At 35.7% G+C, this 23,398-nt stretch overlaps 2 protein-coding genes across 3 annotated transcripts; both read right to left on the bottom strand.

Annotated features, from left to right (window-relative positions):
• Positions 1 to 2,759: 2,759 nt before the first annotated feature.
• rln1 (relaxin 1) lies at positions 2,760 to 4,804 on the bottom strand. Its single transcript, XM_030149210.1, has 2 exons — positions 4,609 to 4,804; positions 2,760 to 3,424 (listed from the first exon to the last, which is right to left on the bottom strand). The coding sequence occupies exons 1-2, from the start codon at positions 4,802 to 4,804 to the stop codon at positions 3,099 to 3,101; spliced, it is 522 nt and encodes a 173-aa protein (XP_030005070.1). The 3' UTR covers positions 2,760 to 3,098.
• Positions 4,805 to 5,328: 524 nt separating this feature from the next.
• Positions 5,329 to 22,242, bottom strand: plgrkt (plasminogen receptor, C-terminal lysine transmembrane protein). 2 transcript variants are annotated; one of them, XM_030149213.1, is made up of 5 exons: positions 22,080 to 22,238; positions 21,532 to 21,633; positions 9,839 to 9,969; positions 8,175 to 8,284; positions 5,329 to 7,216 (listed from the first exon to the last, which is right to left on the bottom strand). In XM_030149213.1, the coding sequence occupies exons 2-5, from the start codon at positions 21,610 to 21,612 to the stop codon at positions 7,089 to 7,091; spliced, it is 450 nt and encodes a 149-aa protein (XP_030005073.1). In that variant the 5' UTR covers positions 21,613 to 21,633; positions 22,080 to 22,238; the 3' UTR covers positions 5,329 to 7,088. The 2 variants fall into 2 exon arrangements, with proteins under 2 accessions (XP_030005073.1, XP_030005072.1); XM_030149212.1 differs by having other exon boundaries at positions 7,089 to 7,216; positions 21,532 to 21,625; positions 22,080 to 22,242.
• Between the last annotated feature and the right edge of the window lie 1,156 nt (positions 22,243 to 23,398).

Below are 23,398 nucleotides of genomic sequence, written 5' to 3'. Positions count from 1 at the left end.
AAATGTGGCATTGGACTGATGTGACATGGTTGTTACAGATCCCATCATACTGATGCTCAGCAGCCATGTCACCGTTTCCACAAATGATCCCTGTGCAAAAACTAGTATCAGAATTATTTATTGTATAGTTTATCATCATACTAAAGAGTAAATAACAATATAGAATTGTTATTTCTTTATAAAAATGCTTATTATTAGAAAACTGTTGATTTAAAAAGTGACATGTGACATTCTTAATGTATGTATTCACGTAACATAAGCAGGATGGATCAGCACCATACTCCATACTGCAACCTGTAAAAATAAAATGTGATATGTAGAATATAATCTTGTAAGAAAAACTGGGGAATCTAAAAGAATAGAATATTTGTTTTTCAGGTAAATTCAGTTAAAATATAATTTGGCCATTTGTGACATGAAAATATCGCATTAATTGTGATGAAAATGGACATTTTTGACCTGAAAACATTGGTCATATGACCACCAACATGTTGCAACAGAACTGAAATCCTGTAAATTTGCATAACTTGCATTTACCAACACAAAGTTCCTTTGGGGATTCACTTATATTGATTTCTTATTCACAAAGGCATAAATAAAACCTCTAAGCAAATTTTAGCCGTAAAGAAATAAATGGTACTTTTCATTTTGCTACTCAATAATGACATAAATTAAGAGCATTTAATGCTGAAACCCCATTAGTCTAATAACAGTGAATATTCCAAAACAATATAGAAAGCTCACTTGTAAGACTATTATACTGAATACCTGTCAAAAATCCCAGATGATCTAATAATTATTTCCCAAGCTGTTCATCAAGGCAGCGTCACTGTGTTCATAACCTCAGGGAAAAGAATATTTCAGCAGCTGTTAGAAGTGCCATGAATTACATAAGTGTCCAGATGGTGACGTCTGTTGACTGTTTTTGTGGGTATTGGACTTTGTAGTTTGTCAAGTATTAGTTATAAAACATTAGTGCGCTGACTTGGGAACCAGGTAAAACATTGTATTTTGGCATGTTGTCACAGTACGTCAGCCGGCTGACATTAACATGTAGCCTGACACGCCGCTGTGCCTCATTACAGCCTGACACAACCACTAGCGTGACTGTAGAGTGTGCAGCTTCTCTGTCAATGTTATCATGGAAATGTGAGGAAAATTAGCAGAGTTATTGACGTGTCGAACTAATGACAGCCTCAAAAATTCGAATCACACTAAAAAAGGATTGAATATATTTAGCTCTGATGTATGTTTTTATAGTAAATGAGATAAAACATGTTCAGCTCTTTAATATATTGTTTACATCAGTTCATACAGTGACATTGAGAAATGCCAAAGAGGAAGCGATAACTGCTCTTAGATCAGTTTGAGAAATGAATGTATTTTGACATCATGAAGTCATTAATGATCATTTTTTTTATATATATTGTACAAATACAGGATGCAGTAATAAAGGCTGTACTTTTTTCTGTAGATACATATCGTTAGCCTCCTTACATAATTGCCTAAGTCATATTTTTGGCCAAATTGTGATATCTGCATGAAAATGAAACACCAGTGTTAGGAAAGTAAAGTTTGACAGATATCACAATTTGACCAAAAATATGACTTCGGCAGTTATGCTGTGAGGCAAATTTTATTGGATGTATTACAGAGGAATCAGCTTTTATTTTCTGCGTTTGTGTGTTGATGCCACACAATGTTTTATTTAAAGCCCTTTTTGATGTTGTTGTCGTCTAATAGGAAAACATGGTGATTTAACAAGAATATGCAGGTAATGTGGATTTTGTTTAAAGTACGCATTAAAGTATCAGCAACGTTTTGTTTTTAATTACTGCTGATGTTTTTTTTTTTTGCGAACATATGAACTTACAGGTCACAGCACACACATACAAAATGCCAAAGGCTGAATGCCCTCTCACATTTTAAAGTATGAGTCACTGTGAAGAGCAATGTTTTCTCACTTAGACACACTCATACACAATGTCTGCAAACTCTCACGCCACTACCTTCAACAGTTCACGTATCAATGGTCAGACTGCTCGACTCTTTTACATCAAATCTGTTGTAAAAGCAAAGTTTTGTTTGCTTTGTCCAAGCTTGGTCACATTTTTTTTTTTTTTTCAGATTCACACTGATTTATTGCCCAGTACTTTTTGACATGCCAGGAATTTACCTTAGAGTGACTTTTATGCCACAACCGATGTGTTTTTTCCCCACTATTACATCAGACTTCAATACTATGGCTCTTGAGGCTGTGGTGGTAGGTGTGAATATGTGTAAAACATGTCTGTGGTATCTGTTATCCACAGATACTGGGAAGAAAATAAACTTAACAAGTGATTCTTTTCCTTTTGTTTCATGTGAGGGCAATGTTTATGTGTAAATACATGTAAATATTGGTTCTGTGTACCTCCACGTGTTCATACTTTTATTAAACATGAAGTAAAGACTATTGACTGTGTATTCTGCTTGACTGTATCAAGATTAGAGTTTGCTATTTAAAATATTTTTTTTTCCATTTAGGCAAAAAAAAGAGATGGACAAAGTCAAATGTATGCTAACCTGGGTCAGAAAGTGTTAAGAGAGAAGGGAAAAAAAAAATCCACTCTTTGGCTGTAGTGTCCTTAGGGTGTTGACAGAAAATAATCAGGCAGGTGTAATGTTGTGAACAGAAGCCAGCAATAAGTTCACAGCAGCCTAAATGACATTAATGTGTGATATTGGCCTGTGCCAGTCACATAGTCTGCAGGCGAGAATATGGATGCACTTTATTGGTCCTAAAATGTCCTAAATAAACAAGTGTTTGTAGAAAGAAACTTGATTGTTTTTATACATTTTGCACCAATGCTCAACATTTCAGGTTATTTAAAATTTATTTCCAAGAAAGCTTTAAACATACAGAATTCTCTAGTGGGAATAAAGAAAATCACAAAAAGACATAAAGATGGAGTGATGTGATGGGTTATTTCAGATTGTTGTGACTATACATGACTATACAGATGTGAACTCTCCTCCGTCCTACAGTTTTCCTGCCCATCACATCACCTTTACAGTATGTCACTGTCTGCCACCAGACGTTCATTTTCTCCTCCTCCTCAACACAATCGTCCGATGTCATGTTTGGTGCATCCCTGGCTGCAGCACATCCCCGCCACACCCAGTGAAAAGTTCCGTTTCTTCTTGCTGGGTACGGGCCGGTTGTCTTGGGCCGGTGACTGCTGGGTGTTGTCCAGGGACACCGGCTCGCTCAGAACCTGCTGCAGGTCTCCGTAGGCCCCGTAAATGGCCAACAGGTCTGACAGGGAGGACGACGAGGGGATACGGAGAGGGTAACGGCTGTCTGAGAGCTCTGCGCTGTGTTGAAAGGTCTGCTGGGTATCCTCAGCTGGAACATCACTGAAGGAACTCGACTGGAAGAGGTCTGAGGAGGGAAAACAAAAGGGGTGAAAATGGGTGGAAAAGAAAAATCCATGATATGGAAACTAGAACTGAAATATACAACCTGAGAAAGATTTTGTTTATTAATTTCAACATAATTAAACAAGACCATGAAATAATGAACATGGGATGATCGTTTACATTTTCACTGACTTATGAAAATGAGTGAGAAAAATTGCTGTTTAATATAAACTTATTTGTTTTGGCTTTAACACCTCTGTGTTCAGTACAAGCTTATATTTTTATTGTACGTAGAGTTCACTTATTTCTTCTGTTTATGCGTTACAGTGTTCATCTTTCATGTTATTTCCTTCCTTGAGTTAGTTATTATTTGTTTAGTTATTCGCTAGCACAACTAAGGCATTGGTATATAAGTGTATATATGTGTATATGTATGAATGAGTGTGTGTGTTTGTGTGTGTGTGTGAATAGATATATAAATATAGAAGAGCAATGTAAAAGGAAGAGGGACATTTATTATTAATAATATTGTAGGGAGAGGGGGTGGGATTAAATAAATTCCACTTCTTCCCACCCCTTTTCGGGCAAGTAAATGGAACTATTGTGTTTTCTTCTGACTAAGATTATTAAGATTCTTGATATTTGTATTATTATGTATGTTTTGCTAGTGCATATATCTTAAATTTCATTGCATGTTCGGAATAAATCACTAAATCACAAGTGTATGTATGTAAAAGAGTGAAAGCTAAGGTGAGTACTGCTGAGGATCCTAATTAAAATAAATTTAAAAAAAGGTAATTATGAAAGAAATTGCCAAAAGAATGTTCAATCACACCAAAAGATGAAACACTATTGAAATGACATATTAATAATATACTGAAATCAATCAACTTTTTCTTGATGTTCCTCCAGTTTTGGTGCTTTAAAGATTTCAGATGAAGTTAAAGTTAAAATGTTTCCCAAATAGAAAAGACTGCACAGTTTCAGCTAAAAATGGGAGAAATGTGGAGTCACAAAGGTAGAGGATGAGGAAAAGCTAATGATGTTTCTTTTCAGTTAAGTAAAATGTGATTGAAAGGCTGAGTAATTCAGTTAAATTATTCTCATCTACATGTAGACCTTAAACTGTGCACTGTAAATTCTGTGTGTGAGCCTTTTAAGGACTGTGGGTATTTTAATTACATTCACCTGTTCTGTTGAACTCACCTAAGTCGGCGTCTGTAGACCTTCTCCACCGGGAGCCTCCACAGGTGAAAATGACGGCTCTGATGAACTCTCTCCCACACAGTTTGACGCCGTAGTCCCTCGGCATGATCAGTTTGCTCATGATGTCTGCCCTTACGCTGCTGCATATACCGCCGACACACACCACCACCACGGCCAGAGTCAGTTTCCAGAGCATCTTCCCTTGCCTTTATGAGTTGGTGTGTTTGTGCTGCGCAGGTGAACCAGCTGAGCTCCTCCTCAGATTGCCGTTTCCTTCTTAATTTCTTAATTCTTTAGCTCTTTTGCAGCCTGATCAGTGTTTGTCAGAAGCTTAAGACTTTTTCTTCTTCTCCTTCTTCTCTTTTGGTCAGTGAACACATCCTTATATAGTCCCTAAGTCTCTGACTGGTTGGCTCCTCATCAACCTCTGTGTTCAACCCCGGTGCTCCCCCTCCCTCTCTCCCCCCTTCATTCACGTCATTTAGATTGACGACAATGACGTAGTTGAAGTTATTTCTTTGTTGTAGTGTTATTAGGATAATTTAATGTGAAATATGACTGATCACACATTAATCACTGACCAGGAAAAACTGTAAATCAGCAGCATATGAAACATATGAAGGCATGCTGGAGTTTGGAGCATTTCACTGATGGAAAAATAACACTGTGAGGTTTTGGGCTGTTCTTCCTGATCATAAAATACAATGAGACAGAAGAGAAGCTTTGTAAAATATCTTCTTTACTGATGTAACAAATACACTTTTCATCAGTGGATACATTCTACCATCATATGTTTACATACATGTTTTAACATGATCATGATAAAAAAAAATCATTCCAAGTGCACCAATGGTAACAGCACTTTTTTGGCATAATACTTGTTAGCAATTATTTGACCCCAACAAAATGTCTTGGTCTGAACTTTTTTTTGTTCTGTTACAATCAAAGCTCCATTATGTGATTTTTTAAAGTTTAATGTCAGTGTCATTAGTAAAAAGTCCTTTACCAGCTGCACACTAATTCCAAGTAAGAATCTTTTGACACACAAGGATTTTTCCACATGCTGCTCAGAGCTGTGTCACTCTAAATCAGTCATTCTCAACTGGTGGGTCACGACCCACTCTGCTTTCAACGGGTCGCAGGCCTTTGCCTGGACAAAAAATAATGTTGAGAAACACTAGATGCACTTCATTAATTGAATTCATTTTGCATGAAAACACAGAGTGCGTTAAAAATGGCTGTTACTCAAATGTTCTGATTGTTATGTCAGCTTTATGATTAAATTTGAAATAATTTATGAATAAGTGACTGAAAGCACTTGATTTTTAACTGAGCACACTTTTTGGTTTTGGTTAAAATGTACCTACTTTAGTGTTAAGGGGAATCTGTCCCTCTTTAGCATCATCACCTGCTGGTCATTTTGGTTTATCATTAAACTTGTCTTCTCTGTTGGCATACTGTGATATTCTATATCATCTCAGGTTCAAAACACACCATCTTTTTTTATTAAATACATTTGAGAAGTTTACCTTTTATCAATTTGAGTCGTGGCTTGTCATTTAGGGGTGACAGTGGCTCCCGATGCCAGACCGGTTGAGAACCACTGCTCTAAATAATTGCCCTATTCAACTTTTTGGCTCTTACCAGTCTCCATATTAATGTATAGTGGCTGAAAAGTAAAGTATATTAGCTGAAAATAACTTAAATTGAATTAATATTAGACACTTCCGTGCACTAGCATGAACAACTGCTGTCATGAGACGATAATGACCAATCATGTGCAATTACAGAATGTTTTATGATGTGGAAAAAAAATCATTTAATGGAGCTTTAATGAAGACTCTGAAACATAAACAGATCGCTCAATTACTCATTGCCTCTAAGGGTGCTGTCACACCTACCTAGTTTTGTGTGAACTGTCAGGACCAAATGTGCATGTGTGAAACATCCCCCGGACCAAGGTACGGACCGAACAGTCGCTCTATATCTGACTGTAAAAAGGTGGTTTTGGTCTGGATGAAACGAAACCATGGTTCAGTGAAGACAGTTGATGGACAGTTAAAACCTTCAGACCAATCACAGGGGAAAAGACTGAAGGATATCAGACACATGGACACAGATGATGAGGACAGGACGTACTCATGTAAAAACAAAACAAACCAAATACATTCAGTATAAAAATAAATATGATCCTGACTTAGATGTGATAAAGACCCTAACTGAATTACATTACAACTTTCACCCGTAACACCCACATTTAAAGAGTTACTTCAGTAAAAGCAGATCTGATGTACAAAGTCCTTTAATGTGTGCTTGGCTACTGATGCTCCTTGAAGACAGTTTCAAATCATTAATGTTTAAATATTGTCTCTGATTCAAGTACCATTATATACAATTAGTGCAAAAATATATCCAATGAAATTTAAAAGGCAATGAGTTGATATAATTAAGCAAACGCAGCTCAGGTGAATCATTTTGCATCATTCCTCCAAGAAGGAGGTGAGTGTGCTTTTGGCACGACGGGCCTTCTCTATGCTATTGAAGGTCGGAGTCCCGTGAGGCAAGTCCAATCGGTCGGGTTCAGAGGTCATGATATTTTGAGCCTCATCTACAGGTACAATCAGAAACAAAAGAGGAGGGTGGGTTTTTGTACAAACAGGATTTTTGACCAACACATAAATGAGTTTTTTGCATTTCTACAGTGGAGCTGTATATGTAAACACAGATTAGACTAAACAAGAAAAAACAAGGAGGCGGTAAGTCAATGCTGGTAAGTTAAAATGGAAAAACAAACACAGCAATATTTTAACTGGATTTAAATGAGTTTTCTGTGTTATCATTTTGTATAACTGTGGTCATGTTCAACTTTAACATGTTAAACTGTGGATTTTCTGTATTCATTCTAAACAAAATCAAATACATTAAAAGAAATGTCTTTTTAAGACCTAGAACTACTTTTGTGATGACTACCAAATGAATTTAATGCCTACATTTAACCTTTACTATGTTATTTATCACCATTTACTGTTAAATTATGGTCTGAATTTTGCATTTTTCAGATAAAATCAGGTATTTTCCTACATTTATTTAACTGATCTTGGACATGTTCATAAAAGACTCAGAGTGAAGGTAAAGATTATGACTTTTCAGCAAAATACATCAATACCTGAGTGTAAAAATAAGCATCTATTTGTCAAACTACACAGGTTTGATTGGTGAATCAATGAATATGAATGTGTTTCCATGTTTGCTATGGAGACTCTGAACATCTGATGCTGCTGAAAAGCCCGAAAAAGTCAATTTTACCTGAATTGTCTGACTTTATTGATAGGATAAGTGGTTTAAAAAAAATAAAAAGTTATTAAACGTCGCAGATCAGAAAATACTTTCAGTCGCCAGTGGTTGTTTAAGTTTTAGAGAGTTAACAGATGGGTATTCTTTCACTTTCATACATGAATAAAAACAGAAGTGAGATTTAAAAAGCTTTTGAGCCTCATCAGATATTTTTCATTATGCATTTAGACTTGTTTGGGGGAAGATGAGTAGATTTTACAGAACTGTCTTACCTCTCATTCGATAAATCAGTGTCCCATAGGCGCTGTCCATCTGGTAGGCAAATATGAAGCCGAGAGGAACAAGAGGGGCCATTAGTGCTGGTTTCTTTCTCTTCATAGCACTGGAGAAAGAAAAACAAATCATTCAGAGAGGACGCACTGCCTTTATAAGAGTAATTTATATTTATTTAATCGTTCTTTGTACAAAGATGGGTTATCTAAAACTGGATCGGGTCTTTAAATGTGTTGTCATGTTGTGGGTAGCATTTGATTGTCTGATTGCAGAAGCTCCAGTTAAACACAGTTTTGACACTTGGACTAAACCTGTAAAGGCCACTGGACTCCAACACTAGAGCTCTGAAGGGTCAGTTCAGTGAAGCCGTTATGAACACACTGATACAGGTTGTCTCTTATCGTGTGTATGAGCTGCAACAATCTTAGAAAACAATTCCAAGATACGGCAAAACATATTCTTAGCCCAGTGGTCCCCAACCTTTTTTGGCTCATGACCCCATTTTAACATCACAAATTTCTGGCGACCCCAGACATTCCAAATGGAGACATTTTTTGCTAAAATTAATTTGTTTTTGATCATGTAATAGTTTGCAAATAAATGATAATTTCAAACGATATTTAGTCTATATAATGTATATTATTACGGACAGAGGCAGAAAAGCCAGGTGAGGATTACTGCACAAAGTGAGAATTTTATTTTCCTTGGTCAGGATATGTACAGTCAGTCCAGCTTGGATTTACAAGGCTGACAATTAATACTGAACAAACAAGAACTCAAACTATGAATTATGAAAGAGCTGCAGCATCTGAAACCGACCACAATGAACATTTGAAAGATAAACAGTACCACAGTGCTTCAGTTTCAGCTTCACAGTTTGTCATGTCTTTTATGGATTGTGAGTTTCTCTGTCAATTCACCATATATTTTTTATTGGTAAGTTTTTAAAAATTTTTATCAATTACACTGCAAAAATCAAAATCTTACCAAGTGTATTTTTCTCATTTCTAGTCAAAATATCTCATCACACTTAAAAAATAACACATAATCACATAAAGAATAACTTGTAAGTAAGATATAAGAATTTACTTTTGGACAATAGATCTTGAAGATCTTATTTCAAGACATCTTACCAAGATAATTTTCACTCGTTCCATTGGCAGATTTTTTTTTGCTTGAAGTAAGCAAAAAAATCTTGAATTAAGCAAAAAAAAATCTGCCAATGGAACAAGTAAAAATTATCTTGGTAAGATTTCTTGAAATAAGATGTTGAAGATCTATTGTCTAAAAATAAGTTCTTATTTCTCTCTGAAAAGTTGCTCTTTAGGTGATTAAGTCTGATTTTAAGTGCGATAAGATATTTGACTAGAAATGAGAAAAATGGACTTAGTAAGATTTTGATTTTTGCAGTGTACTAGAAATTTCAGGCAACCCCATTTCAATTCCTGGTGACCCCATGTGGGGTTGCGACCCCAAGGTTGAAAAACACTGTGTAATATATCTGTGTAACTGTTCTCTCCTAACACTGCTGATACATTTTTTTATCACTGACTATGACCTGAAAAAAATAGGACTTAGGCACTTATGCTATGAGGCTGACAACATGTGGTTTTAGCATCAGAAATCTTTACTGTTGTGTGTACACATATCAAAATACACTCACCCCACAGTGAGCCCCACTGTGGCCACTGTAAAAAAGGTGCCAAAGTATTTGAGGAACTCTCTGGACCAGGCGATCTGCATAGCCATCTGCCTCTCCCTCATCTGGTTCTGCATCATGATCTGACGCTCCATCTACGCAGGCAAATACATGCACACACAGACGCAAGACCAGACGACACACAAGACACACAGAACGTCAGCAGGCACAACAGAGCTTTAAAGCCACATGTCAAATAATGCACAATGTGTTTACATCAAAGTACAGGCAATAAGAAGTGTCAACAAAACAAATTAAAGGTATTAATGCAGAGCTGTTGAAGATCCATGAAGTTTACTTATACTGTATTACAACTTTTAGAAAAAACAATAGCTGGAAAAATAAAATCTCTCTATCTCTCACTCTCTGTCATTTTTCTTTATCTTGTTAATTTTTCTGCCATATACTGTGTTAAATTTTCTATTTGTGTCACATGACCAGTGTCACATGCCATTAGAGAGCTGAAATCCCACCCCTCCCAAAATAGGACATGAGACCTAAACTGCAGAAAAAACATGATCGGGGGTCAATGGTGACAAACAAATCATTTTTGGATCCTACCTGATTGGTGTCACCATTTACACATATAACATTTGACACTTTAAAAGATAATTCTATAAGTCAAGAAAGTCTTGGTTTCAGGCAAAATGATGGGAAACATCTAGTTTTGTGGTTTGTGGATGTATAGTCCATTCTATTTGAACACTTTGTTTGTATGTTTGTATGTCCAGTGTTTGATTTGTATACTTGTGGTGCGTTGTGTGATGCAGTGACTTCCACTCCAAGGCAAATAAATAATAATAAAGATAAAAAAAAAAAAAAAAAAAAAAAAAAAAAATAATAATAATAATAATAATAATAATAATAATAAATAAAAAAATAATAATAAAGTATATGTTTCTTTATCCATATGAACAAAAAGAGTAAGAAAATGGAAATAACCAAGTGATTTTTCCAGATAGTAGGAATGAATTTGCTGCTATGCTTTTTTGGTTTGGCTTCGTGCTTGTCTCCAGATTTTAGAAAATGGTTTTTGGGTTTGTATCCTACACCAAACTGGGAAAACTATGTTTTTTATGGATTTCCCATCATGCAAGGGACTACCATGTTTAACAACGGTTGGAACTATACATTGGAAGCACCCTGCTGACATTAAATACTGACTTTGGAACAGTTTTGATAAAAAAAAAAAAAAAAAGTCTAATTTTCTCTTCCATTTTACAAGGAATAAATGTCACCCAATGCAGTGGTGTGATGTGTTTTAATCTTGTAGTTCTGCGGCACAGCCAAATGTGTAATACAGAAACAGACAACACAGTTTTAGTGCTTCTAGAGGATTTGTTGACAACAAAAGTAAAACTTTAGTAAATAGATGGATATTAAATCACTGTGGGACCTTGTGCGATCCGCCCTTTGTCTGCTGCTTCCCATCTCACACTCACTACATTCACACAAATGCTCATTTCCTGCATAACAATTACAACAGAGCGGGCTGAGTGGCATTTTCATCTGAAAAGCTATTGTTCTTGAAAAGTGAATAAGTCAAAGAGGAGCTTTTATTTCCACTTAAGAGCAAAAGGACACTAACCCACTGGTGATGCACAAGTTAAAATAGAAAGCTCGTGGTGCCATTTAAGCATGTTGATGACATAAGTGATGACATAAATTGCAGCGTGTCAGAGATAAATTTTGCTTTTCAACTTTTTAATCATCATTCATGAACAATTACATATCTGATATAATTGCTTAACATTACATAGCAAAAATGGGAATTAAATAGCTTCAATGTGGTCTGAGAAATTCAGAATTACATTATTTTTCAGGTTAAATAATGCATTTTCTAAATAATATTGTTGAGATTTTTGGTCTTTGGTCACTTTTTCTATCCTGTAAAATATCCTGGTGGTATAATATTTAAAATAAGGCAGAAGCAGTTAAAGTAATTTTGGTGGAGTTTACTGTAATGGATGAAGCATTTTCCAAAAAAACTGCTAAAAATCTGCTATCTTGTTTCTTTGACAGAAATCACCTTTGATGAAAATGTAGTAGATGTGAACTTTTTTTTGTCTGGTTCATGATAACACACTGGCAAATGTAGAGGGAGTTATGATGTATACTATAACCAACCACCAGGGGGGGATCAAATTATTTTGGCTTGACTTTGAAAGAAACGCGGATGAGAAAGTTTACCTTCAGGCTTTTCCATTCATATGAAAGAGAGCGGACGGACGGATGCATTGATACGCATTTTAATCCCTCTGATGAAAGGTCCTCTAATGATAAAATTATCTGCAATTGTTCCCTAAACTTAACCATGCCTTCTGGTACCTTAATGTAAACAAACTGTCCTAGAACATTCATCCACAGCATCCTGCTTCACCTGTGGACTTCACCTCTTTCTTCTACTTGACCTGACTCGTAGCTTAGCCTTTCCCAGTACCAGTAAATGATCATAACATATTACTGCTATCCACCCACTCCAACATAATTTAAGATAAACAACTGAAGGCGACGAAGGAGAGACATGTGGAACTCTGTCAGGTTACATTATCATTACAGCAAATATCTGATATTATAAAGAGCAGTTTATTAGCCAAGCATCTGAGAAGTAAAAACCTAAACAGTACACACTGAACTGTTAGTATCTGAGCTACCGTATATTGAAGAGAATAACTAATAAATAAATAAAAACATAAAGGCAGCAATATTCAGAAAAAAAACAGTGAGGAATAATGAAATCAGATATTTGCCCAATCTTAACCCCCTCCTCTTAATACCAACCCATCACTCAGATACCACAAGAGGAACAAGCCATGAAATACACTGTTTTTTGCTGGATAACTTACAACATATGCGCAAAATTGTCCATTTCACACATACATACAAATACAATATGAAGCACTCTGGCCTAAATACTGCAAATGCATGTGCAGCAGCTTCTGCATTCATTTACAAGTGTTTATGAGGGAGTTGGCTTCACAGTGACCAACTCCCATAGTTACTGTAAATGCATTTATACTGGTCTTACAGGATGGCAACGGACATGCATGATGAACAATCATCTGCATCAGGCTGACACAACAGTTGCCATCAGTTTTGTTCATGGAGTTAATAAGGTCCTGAGCAATCACATTTCACTATCACTGCAATTGAAAAAAGGATGAGAAATGGACAACTTGCTTTTTGTGCCCCAGAGTTTGGTTCTTCTGTTACAATGGACCTGACATTTACGCAAAAAAAAAGACTGCCCCCAGGAAAAAAAAAAACAAAAAACATAACAGTTCAAATATTTAATCGTCAAACTTTACTCTAATCATTTCCTCTGTGCTGTTAATCAGATACTCTAAAGGGTCAATTAAAGTATGATGCATCTGTTCCTCCTCTGTGTTTTATGAATTTTTTTTATGTTGATTAGATGGCAAGAATTTAATAAATGCCATAAATGGAGAAGGAACAGTCTGAAATTGAGAAAACTGCTGTGGAGGGGTGGGCTCTAATCAGGGGCCAAGGAGTCATCGGAGGGCTTAAGTCCAGTAAAAGGCACTTGCACTAATTAAGCAATTTAACGTAAGAAGGAAAAGCATGCTGTTCTACTGATTGTGGAGAGTTCCATTAACATGAGACCCACTTAAAACATGCAAGATACATGTTAACTCTGGTAACATACACCTGTATGTTTTTTATTAAATAAATTGTAACTGAAAACTGAATTTTCCTTGAAGAGCTTAAAATGTTAACTATGCGGGAACCAAACCTTTAAGAACCCATTACTTAAATGATCCAAAAAACCTACAAAAAAAGATGAAAAAAAAGAGAAACTGCATTGTACACCAATTATTTATATGTATTGATAGAATTAGTGGATCAACAGGTAATAAACATTTTAGATCATTAAATAGTCTCCATCGAGGGTGGATGTTTGGGTCTTTATGGGTTAAAAAGGAAATAGTATGAAAAGATTAACAAAGATTGATAATTACCATGTCATTATCTGGAGAAAAATAAATGTAATAAACTTGAGGGATTTCTATATAAATTATAATACATCTGTTCATAGTGAAACTATGAATCACTTGGAATCCACTTTTGTAAGTGAACTAGGTACAGAAATTAGCAAGAAGAAGGAAATGTCAAATGCGGCAGAAACATTTTAGATGGAATATGATTAAAGTCATGAAAATCCCAGAAAACTTCTACAATTAGCATGGTTTGTGATCTAACTGGAAGAAAAATAGCATCCCTCAAGGATACATGATTCATTAATATTAAAGTTCAGGTGTTTTTAGCAAATCAAGAATGTAATTAGACCCTTCTCAGAGGGTAGAAAGGGGAAATTATAAACCCATTCAGAGCCCACTTAGTCACCAGGAGTGAACGTGTAATGACAGGTATGTGTGACACGAGGGACGTCATCTGGTCACAAAACAGGAAGTAAACCATCTGGAATTTTCTATTTCTTATCAGTGATAAGAGACTCATCTTACCAAAACATGTAACATCATCATCTACAGATGGCCTGAGCTTACTAAGACCATTTCAATACTGCACTAATATCAATACAGGCCATACTTTCAGTACCATTTTTTCCTTTTAACCATCAGAGACTGATACTAGATTTACACAAATACACAAAAACTAGTATAACAACATAAGAAATGTAAAACTATTTACCACAAGTTGAAGTCATTTGTTACATAACTGTTGTGACCACTTGTCCACAAACTCAAACTGTCACTGAAGACAGGATCCAATTTTATCCGGGGATAAAGGAGACCATTTTCCACACAAAAAATGTTTGTTCAGATTATTATTTTTTTGATTCCAGTATGACCTGGTCATGTTCATGAATTGAAACACATGCACAAATGCAGTGGATTTAGGGGAGTCCAGATTATTCCCTTAAACTAAAGTACTGATACATACAGTGGAAACACTCCTACAAGCACACAAGTTCATCACAAGTAAACATTATATATTCAAAACCTTACTTTTTAGGTAAGATACTTAAGTATAATCTACATTCACTATGCAGTAAACTAGTCCCTATTAGTGTGTTAGTATTGTGTATAATGCGTTGGATTCATTTTACTGTTGTATTTGACTTTATTTCTACTTTACATCATATCCATTTAAAGTGATGTAAAAGTTGCATGAATCTGATGGAATACTCAGAATGAGGTCACATTGTTGCCAAGTGCATTGTGGGAATTCCACGTGGCAGCAACAAAGATGACGACCAAGCAAAACCAGTTTCTCACAGATTTGGCAAGAAAATGAGCCAGATCGCTACAACATAACATTATACGGTCCACCAGGGTTGTTTTAAAAATGAGTATAGTTGATGGATGGAGGTAAAGGTGACATTTGGGTTCAGCACTCACAGCAAAATTGATGCTGTGTGGAATTCCCATTCCCACAGTGCACTTTAGCGATAAAATTTCCGAAAAGGCCCAAGTGACATTTTGGTTTGTGTAAAATAATAATAATAATAATAATAATAATAATAATAATAATAATAATAATAATAATGGATTGGATTTATATAGCGCTTTTTTCTAGACACCCAAAGCACTTTACATTATTGACCCATTATTCATTCACTCTCATTTCACTCATTCAATGGACTATGCTTATGACGGAGTCATCTTCAAAGTTGTTCACCGTGAGGGAAGGGATTCAGGTGCGTGAGCACTAATTGATTAGTGATAATTAGGCTGTCACTAGGGTTCTACATATTTGAAAAAAAATATTGTGATGAAAGTCATTCGCTGCTTTAACTTAAGGGAATGATCTGGACTCTCCTAAATCCACTGCCTTTGTGCATGTGTTTCAGTTCATGAACGATAGTGGATGGTGCCAGACCAATCTCCAGCTTTAGTGCAGTGCTAACGAAGGGTGGAGATATGCCTGCTTCTGTAAGACCTATATGTGATGGATATCACATCTCTGACCATGAGGAAACACTGAAACACAGTCTAAAAAATTTCCTGATGCATTCTTGTTCATAACCACAAACTGAGATAAAATACATTCCAACTGTGACTGCAGTGCTGCTCTACACTGACTGTACGTCACTCAAGACTGACTATGAACATTCATTCATTCATTTTCTGAACCCGCTTTATCCTCACTAGGGTCACGGGGGTCACTGGAGCCTATCCCAGCTACTTATGGGTGATGGCGAGGTACACCCTGGACATGTCGGCAGTTCATCGCAGGGCTGACGTATAGAGACAAACAATCACTCTCACATTCACACCTATGGGCAATTTAGATTTACCAATTAACCTATCAGTGCATGTCTTTGGTTGGTGGGAGGAAGTCGAAGTACCCGGACAGAACCCATGCAGACACAGGGAGAACATGCAAACTCCACACAGAAAGGTCCCACCCCCATCTACTGGTGTTGGAAGTGGAAGGTGCTATGACTATGAACATACATCATCAAAATTACACATATATGCTAAATATTCATCAGTACAGATGATGAATGTACATAATTAAGTGTAACTTCTTGATTAATTCAACTCACTTCTAATGGTAAAAGTAGAGCAGAACTGTGAATGTTAAGGAGAAAGGTAAATGAACACTGTTATGGGACATTATTTATGTCTATTTAGCTTATGTTCAATGGAGTTCTTTGGTATAAAATAGCATGTAAAATATAGACTGTATAAGAACGGGCAAATTTTTTTTCCCTGTACTTTTTTTTTTTTTTTTTACAAAGAAGCTCGAATGGATTTAATGTTGTTTGATGGAAATTTCAAGAATACATGAACTTTGATCAATTGTCAGCAGCAGATCAGATCTCTGCTTTTATATGAATGTAATAACAGAATGTGAGTCATTTGGAAAATTAAGGTTCTAGGATTGAAAAATTAAAAGATGAAATATTTTAAAAATCCCTCAAAACCACCAGTAAGATGAGTAATGAAGCAGCTGTCTTGGTGCTGAAGTTTAATCTGGGAATCCTCTCCGATGAATAGTCACTCAAATCAGAAACTCTGCCAGCAGTAGAAGTGTTTCCAGCATCCGGAAACTTAACGCCCTCTCTGTTGCACCAACCCACCGCTGCCTTTGTTTAGAAGCATCTAAGAGCCCGTCTTCCACTAATGCTCCATCTGCTCCTTCACCAAACTCACAGTCAGCGACAGGAACAAACTCTTCAAAACCGTCCAAAACACAGCCATCGATCTCACTGGACACTTTCAAACTTGCAGATGTCAACACAAATAGTGCTAACATCAAAGCATTCACTAATTAGATGCAGATAACTTGTCTAATATTCCTGGTGTTTGCTCATTAGATTCCCAGAAAACAATATTTTTATACACTGATGTATATAAACATCCTGATAAAAAAATATTTTATCAAATAAACCCAGTACACCTAAATGTTACAGTGTAAACTACCACCTAAATACAGGCAAAATAAAACTATGACATACCTTATCACAAGCTCTGTATTTAAGCCAATGACATTATATCTTATAATCTTCACGAACTGAGTCAGCTGATAGTTAACATTATAACTCTGTTAGCTTAGCACTGTTTTAACAGAAAACACACACTGTACAACCACAAATCACCTCCATTTTCTCTACAGTTTGTGTTGTCAGTAGCAGCACAAAAGATCCGTTTGGAATCATCCAAACAAGGTCAGAACTATCACAGTTTAGTCTGAACTGTGGATTAGCAAACGGTGAACTTGGCAAATAATAATTTTGTACCTTCATAAACCTCATAGTTAAACTCAACTGTGTAGGAGAAATGCTGTGATTTCAGCAACAAACTCCATTCTTTTCATTTAAAGCTGTGTCCAATGTTTCTAACTTTTATCACTCTTGTCACTTACTTTGACTCAAACATTTGTTTGTTACCGGTTCTCATCCCATTTTGTCACTTTCTGACTGGCAGAGCGAATTACTTGTCCTTCCAGTTGTCACATAAGTCAGATGAATGCATTCACTTTGTGTCTTTACTGTCAAATACATTGGTGTCTTTTGCACAACTTCAGTGCTCTTTAATCTTAACACTCTAATGCTAACTCTACGTATTTTTTTATAACAATGCTTCTAGATTTTATCACTTTCTTTGACTCTAAAAGTTGTTTCTTTGTGGTTCTCATCTCATCTTGTAACTCTCTGATGCTTTGGTCAACAACCCTGTGGAGTTAATTTTTCTCAACATGGGAGACACTATGACTCACTACTCCCTCTAGTGGTCACATAATTCTACAAGACTGACCTCATTAATATTTTCAGTGAATATCTCTACAATGTAGTACATTGGTGTCTTTAGCACAGCTTCAGAGATCTTTATTCTAAAGATTCTAATTTTGCGTAATTTTTTAATATTTGAAAGTAGAAACAGTGCATATAGCCCCTTAAATAACATACCAGGTTACAGGGTTCTTAATGGCATTCTTTCTCTATGAATCTCTTACATGTCGAAGACAAACTGGTATAATTGAAATGTCCCTGACAGAATCTATATTGAACAAATAAATTCATGACATCACTAGTACTACAGAGCCTTATCCGGACCATAGCTCCCCAAGTCCTCAAGTAATAAACTATTTCAGTGGTAACATCACAAAGGAAGACCCACATATAGGCTATATAGGCAACACAGAATTATGGAGAGACAGCGAGGGAAAAGGAAAAGGAGGAAATGAACCACAAAAGTGGACTCTGGAGGTGACAAAGTGAGTAAGAGGGAAATCCACTGGCATTTCCTAAAAACACATTAGAGGATGAGCAGGGTAATGCAAAGAAAACTGATAAAACATGAATGACTCTGAAAAATGTTCAACAAGGAGGAGTGGGGTGTTCACAATAAAGAAAAAAACAGGTCATCTATGCACCTTAAATGCCACTAAGCTTTGGTTAGCTTTCTGTTATTTACCTAATAGTGATCATCTCCAACCAGCTGTATAAATGTGACTGGATGAAACAGTAATATCCTACTTCATCACTACATCGATGCTGTTTACCATCATTTGAGATTTGACTGGTGCACTTTAATGACGTCGAGGCTAATTTTACTGTATCTTTAAGTTATTCATGTCAAATCTGCCTTAGTCATTTTGTTTAAAATGCCTAAAATCCACATAGAAATCCATGTATGTGTTCCAGTGTTCTAAGGCAATGCATGACTCTTCTTTTTCATAAGGTGCATATGAAGCACTAACCTATGACTGGATACAGAGGTGGCATAAAATGAACAGAAAAACTCCCGGTTATGTGTCAAAAATGGTCTAATCTATTACTTACAGAGCACTTTGTGGCTAAAGACAAGCAAGTGGCTTTCTGAAACATCCAAGGTTTCTCTAATAACCTAATCAGACTTTTACGTCATCCAACTAAAAAAAGACTTAATGGGAAATAATGACCGTCTCAATGTCTCAATAACACATAGAGTGATTAATTAGCAGTGGTAGAATATGCTCAATTGTAGCCACTAATGTTATACCTCTCAGCTGGAATTACAGACTTGGTTGGAAAATAAGCATTAAACACTGTAAAAACCGCACCATGAATCACCTGTATTTTCTGCTTAGTTTAATATTTCGTTTCAGATTTATTGCTGCGACTTTGTTCAATGAAGCAGTATTTCCAGCTTCTACTAGAGTCAAAAACTTGTCAAAAAATATTTCTACTAAAAATTTCTGTGTTTCTCAGTGTTTTTTCAGGAGCGAATTAAACACTATCTACTTTTTTCTGCTCCAAAATATCATTATTATATTGGCTTTTAAAATCTATGTGTCTCAATGTTTGATGAAAAGCATTGTCATTAATTAGCCACTTCTACTTCTGATTGCATTTTTTTGTGTCTTCCTCTTATTTAAAGATGTTTCAAACCATGTTAAGGTTTGTTTAGTTACAATTCTTTTCTGCTGGCCTTGGTGAAGACTTTACTCACAACTTTGCACTGAAACCCAAATATATTTAGAACTTTGAATAAAAAAATACAACCTTAGCAGAAGCTTGTTCTTATCAATTCCCATTTACATAATTTCTGTGGTGCCATTAATCTTCAAGTCACCCGTCATACAAGCATAACTATGACCACTGAGGTTTCAGTCAACAAAAGATGGACCCCGTGGCTCTAATACAATGCCCTTTTACTTTGATGTAAGCTTCTACAACGACAGAGTGACATGAATGAAGCCTAACAATGACTGATGTCATATGAAAACACTGACAAGTAATCATCTTTGACATCTTAATGCAGGGGGAGGAAACAGTGGTGCTCCACAGATATCATAAAATTGCTGGGGTCTGATTCAGTTAATTTGAAGATGTCAAAATACAAATGAAGAACGATAAGAGGGAAAATCATTTCCTACTGTCAAAATGTTTAACCCTGTTCAACCTTGGGGAGAGCAACATTGAAATCTGAGCACTGTACACTGTATGTGTGCTTTAACTTTTAGCAAAAAAAAAAAAAAAAAACATCATTGGACAAATGTTTGTAGGTTCTATTATTTTACTTTATATGATTCTCCTTAATTAAGTTGGGTGAATGAAGCCATTTGAATCCACTTCATCAGTTCTTTAACGCCTCATATTCCAGCTGTGAATCATAGTCATAATCCTACTAGAGATACTTTAAAAGACAATTGTTAAACCTTTGCCCTTGCAGAATAACATTAGTCATCAATGCGCCATATTTACAGCTGGGAACATTATGGTGAGAAAATTAAGGTGCAAAAGCCACATAAACCTTTCATTTGCAACTTGGATAATGTCATTGCTGTTATGGTAGTCACACATCCCACCTGCTGCTCAGCTGCTCGCAGGCACAAATAAATCACAAGAAATTGGGACTAAAAAAAACACATATTAAATAAAGAAAAAACAAAAAAAATGACTGCAATAAAACCTGCGGTGTCTAAAAGGAAATGCCCAGATTATAACTAAAGTTTTTATTCCTGTTCATGACACAATGTGGTAATTCAGTTGAGAAAAAATAAAGAATATTTACTATTATTGGACAAATCGGGCAGATGATGAGCAGCGTCATTAGGACAATTTCACAACCAAACTGCCACAGCTGTAGTGGGTTCGGCTCAATAATACCACATCTTGATTTACATGTTTGCCTTGAGTAGTAATCTATTGAACACATGAATGTAGGGATAAAATAACATAACATGAGCAAAATGTTATAAGAAGTTGATTAAAACATTTTAGAATCTTCTATAAAATGATTCCTGTTAAGAATTGCTTCATTTCATTGTCAGATTAACTCTCCTGCCTTTCTGCTTGTGTTGTTAATTTTATGCCTGCATCCAGATGGAAAAAGAGTCTCATTTAGGACACAAAATAAATCATAATATGAAACGGTACACATTTTTATACTGTATATCATCATATGACACACCCCTTGTTTGGGACTGATCACCTGAAGTATGTGATGTATAACTATTAAAAAAAGGAAGAAAGGAAAAAAAAAGTTACACACAAACAGGAAAAAAGCATGTCCCATTTTACCTTTAGTAATTTGCATATGATATTACCTGATATGACCAACTGTCAAAATAATATTTCTGTCTACAGTGGCATGCTGACAAACAGCTTGATCGATTACAGGACAGAGGAAGAAGCTTAAACAGGTGCCAAACAGGAAATATTTTAAGGCTAGTTCACTCACCTGCAAACGTGCATTGTGAAGCATGAACTCCTGCTGCTTTTTGAAGTTTGCATCCATGGATTTGGAGAGCAGAAACCCCATGATGGAGATATTCCTGTTAACCCACAGATATAAGCACACATGGTTTAGTCAACATAGTCAGGGCATTGGACAGGCACAAAACCACATGTGAGCTTTAATACCATATTCCAGTGGTCAAAAGGAAGTAATTTCAGTGTTTAACTTAGTGAATGTGATATTTCTCTGTGGTACAACACGTGTTCTTTCATTACCTGTATGTGACTGGATTTTCATTACGCTAACTAGTAAAACTGCTTTGTTATGCTAAGTGCTAGCAATGAATAGCAAATGGGGAAACGACCACAGGTTGGTTTCGGTGCAGTTTGGGGAACTTCCTTGTGGATTACTTTGGCTAATAACAATGAGCTAGCATTACCACAGATGACAGTTCAGTGGCTTTACCGTAAGTTGACACTAAAACCCTGTTTTAACCTTGAGCGGTAGCTAGCATTAAGCTAACTGAAAATGATAGTGTTAGCGTTACATACCTAAGTTACTGAAGGGGAAAAGCTAAACAGTAAATGGATACTGGTGAAAAACAGAGCAGACGAAGACTCAAGGACGTCTCGGTGAAAATAATAGTACATACACCGCCTTGAAAACAGCTAACTTCCTGTATCTACTATAAATATAACTCAAATACAGTTGAGTCAAGGGGTTAAATCATAAACCGCATATTTCCGGTTAGACTTTCAAAATAAAATAACGAACACATCAACAATGAACTGTAAGGTTGCTTTTATATCCAGGTGATCAGATGTAATAACATACAGTGGTAGCCAACATTATCAGAACACTTAGAATATTTAAGAGATTTCATTTGTGTTTTTAATTGCCCATTAAAATACCCACAAAACCAATGAAATATCTACAAAACCATCAGAATCACAGCCGTCTTTATTTGCCAAATATGTAAACACAAACAAGGAATTCTTTGCCAGTAGAGGTAAATTTATAAATACAAGATATAATAACAAAAAAAAAAAAAAGAAAAGAAAAATTAAGAAAAGTGATTTAAGAAAAAAGAAACTCTAATTACATATAAACTCTTTATAAATAAAGGCAGAGTATCAACTTCTGTGCAATTTAGTGCAATTTTTTGTGCAGTTGGATATCAAGGAACAGTGTTATCTGTTTATTCAATTGACTGCTGTGGGGAAGAAGCTAGGTATATAAACCATAGAATAGAGCCATCATGAAGATATTTAGGTCATTTTCATCACAAAAACCAAGGTTGGCTTATTGCATTGTCAGTTGTCGCATAATCACAGTCAACCCTTTACAGAAGAAGGCAAATTACTTATGGGATCCCTGTCAGGTGTGATTTAGGTTAAATTGGTGGTGAGTCTTGGGGCTCAACTCTATGATTTTGTTGACTCCATAAGACCTATCCTGCTCATTACATAAATATTAAAGCTAAAGCTTAATTAAAAATAAAACAAAACAAAACAAAACAAAACAGTAGGACTCAACCTGATATTTACATCTGTATGTTTCATGAAAATTATGAAATGAAATCATGTTTTGGAGGCAAAAAAGTCAATATTTTCAGATCTGTCAGATGTTCTAACAATTTTAAAAAATGTAATGGGTCAGCGGTGGAAAAAGTGGACCATTCAGATACTTCACTTCAGTAAAATTACTAATAGTCCACTACAAGTTGTGCAAAAATGGCAAAGCCTTGTATAATCACCAAAACATAACCTTCTGGTTGCAGTACCACTGCATAATAATCTACTGTTGTGCATTAAGGCATACAGTACTTAATATACAGTTAGAAGATTAATCTATAACAATGCATCGTATT

This window comes from Sphaeramia orbicularis, chromosome 12, assembly GCF_902148855.1.
Source record: "Sphaeramia orbicularis chromosome 12, fSphaOr1.1, whole genome shotgun sequence".
Taxonomy (NCBI): domain Eukaryota; kingdom Metazoa; phylum Chordata; class Actinopteri; order Kurtiformes; family Apogonidae; genus Sphaeramia; species Sphaeramia orbicularis.
The sequence above is the reverse complement of the archived record's forward strand: the minus strand, read 5'-3'. Positions and strand labels throughout refer to the sequence as shown.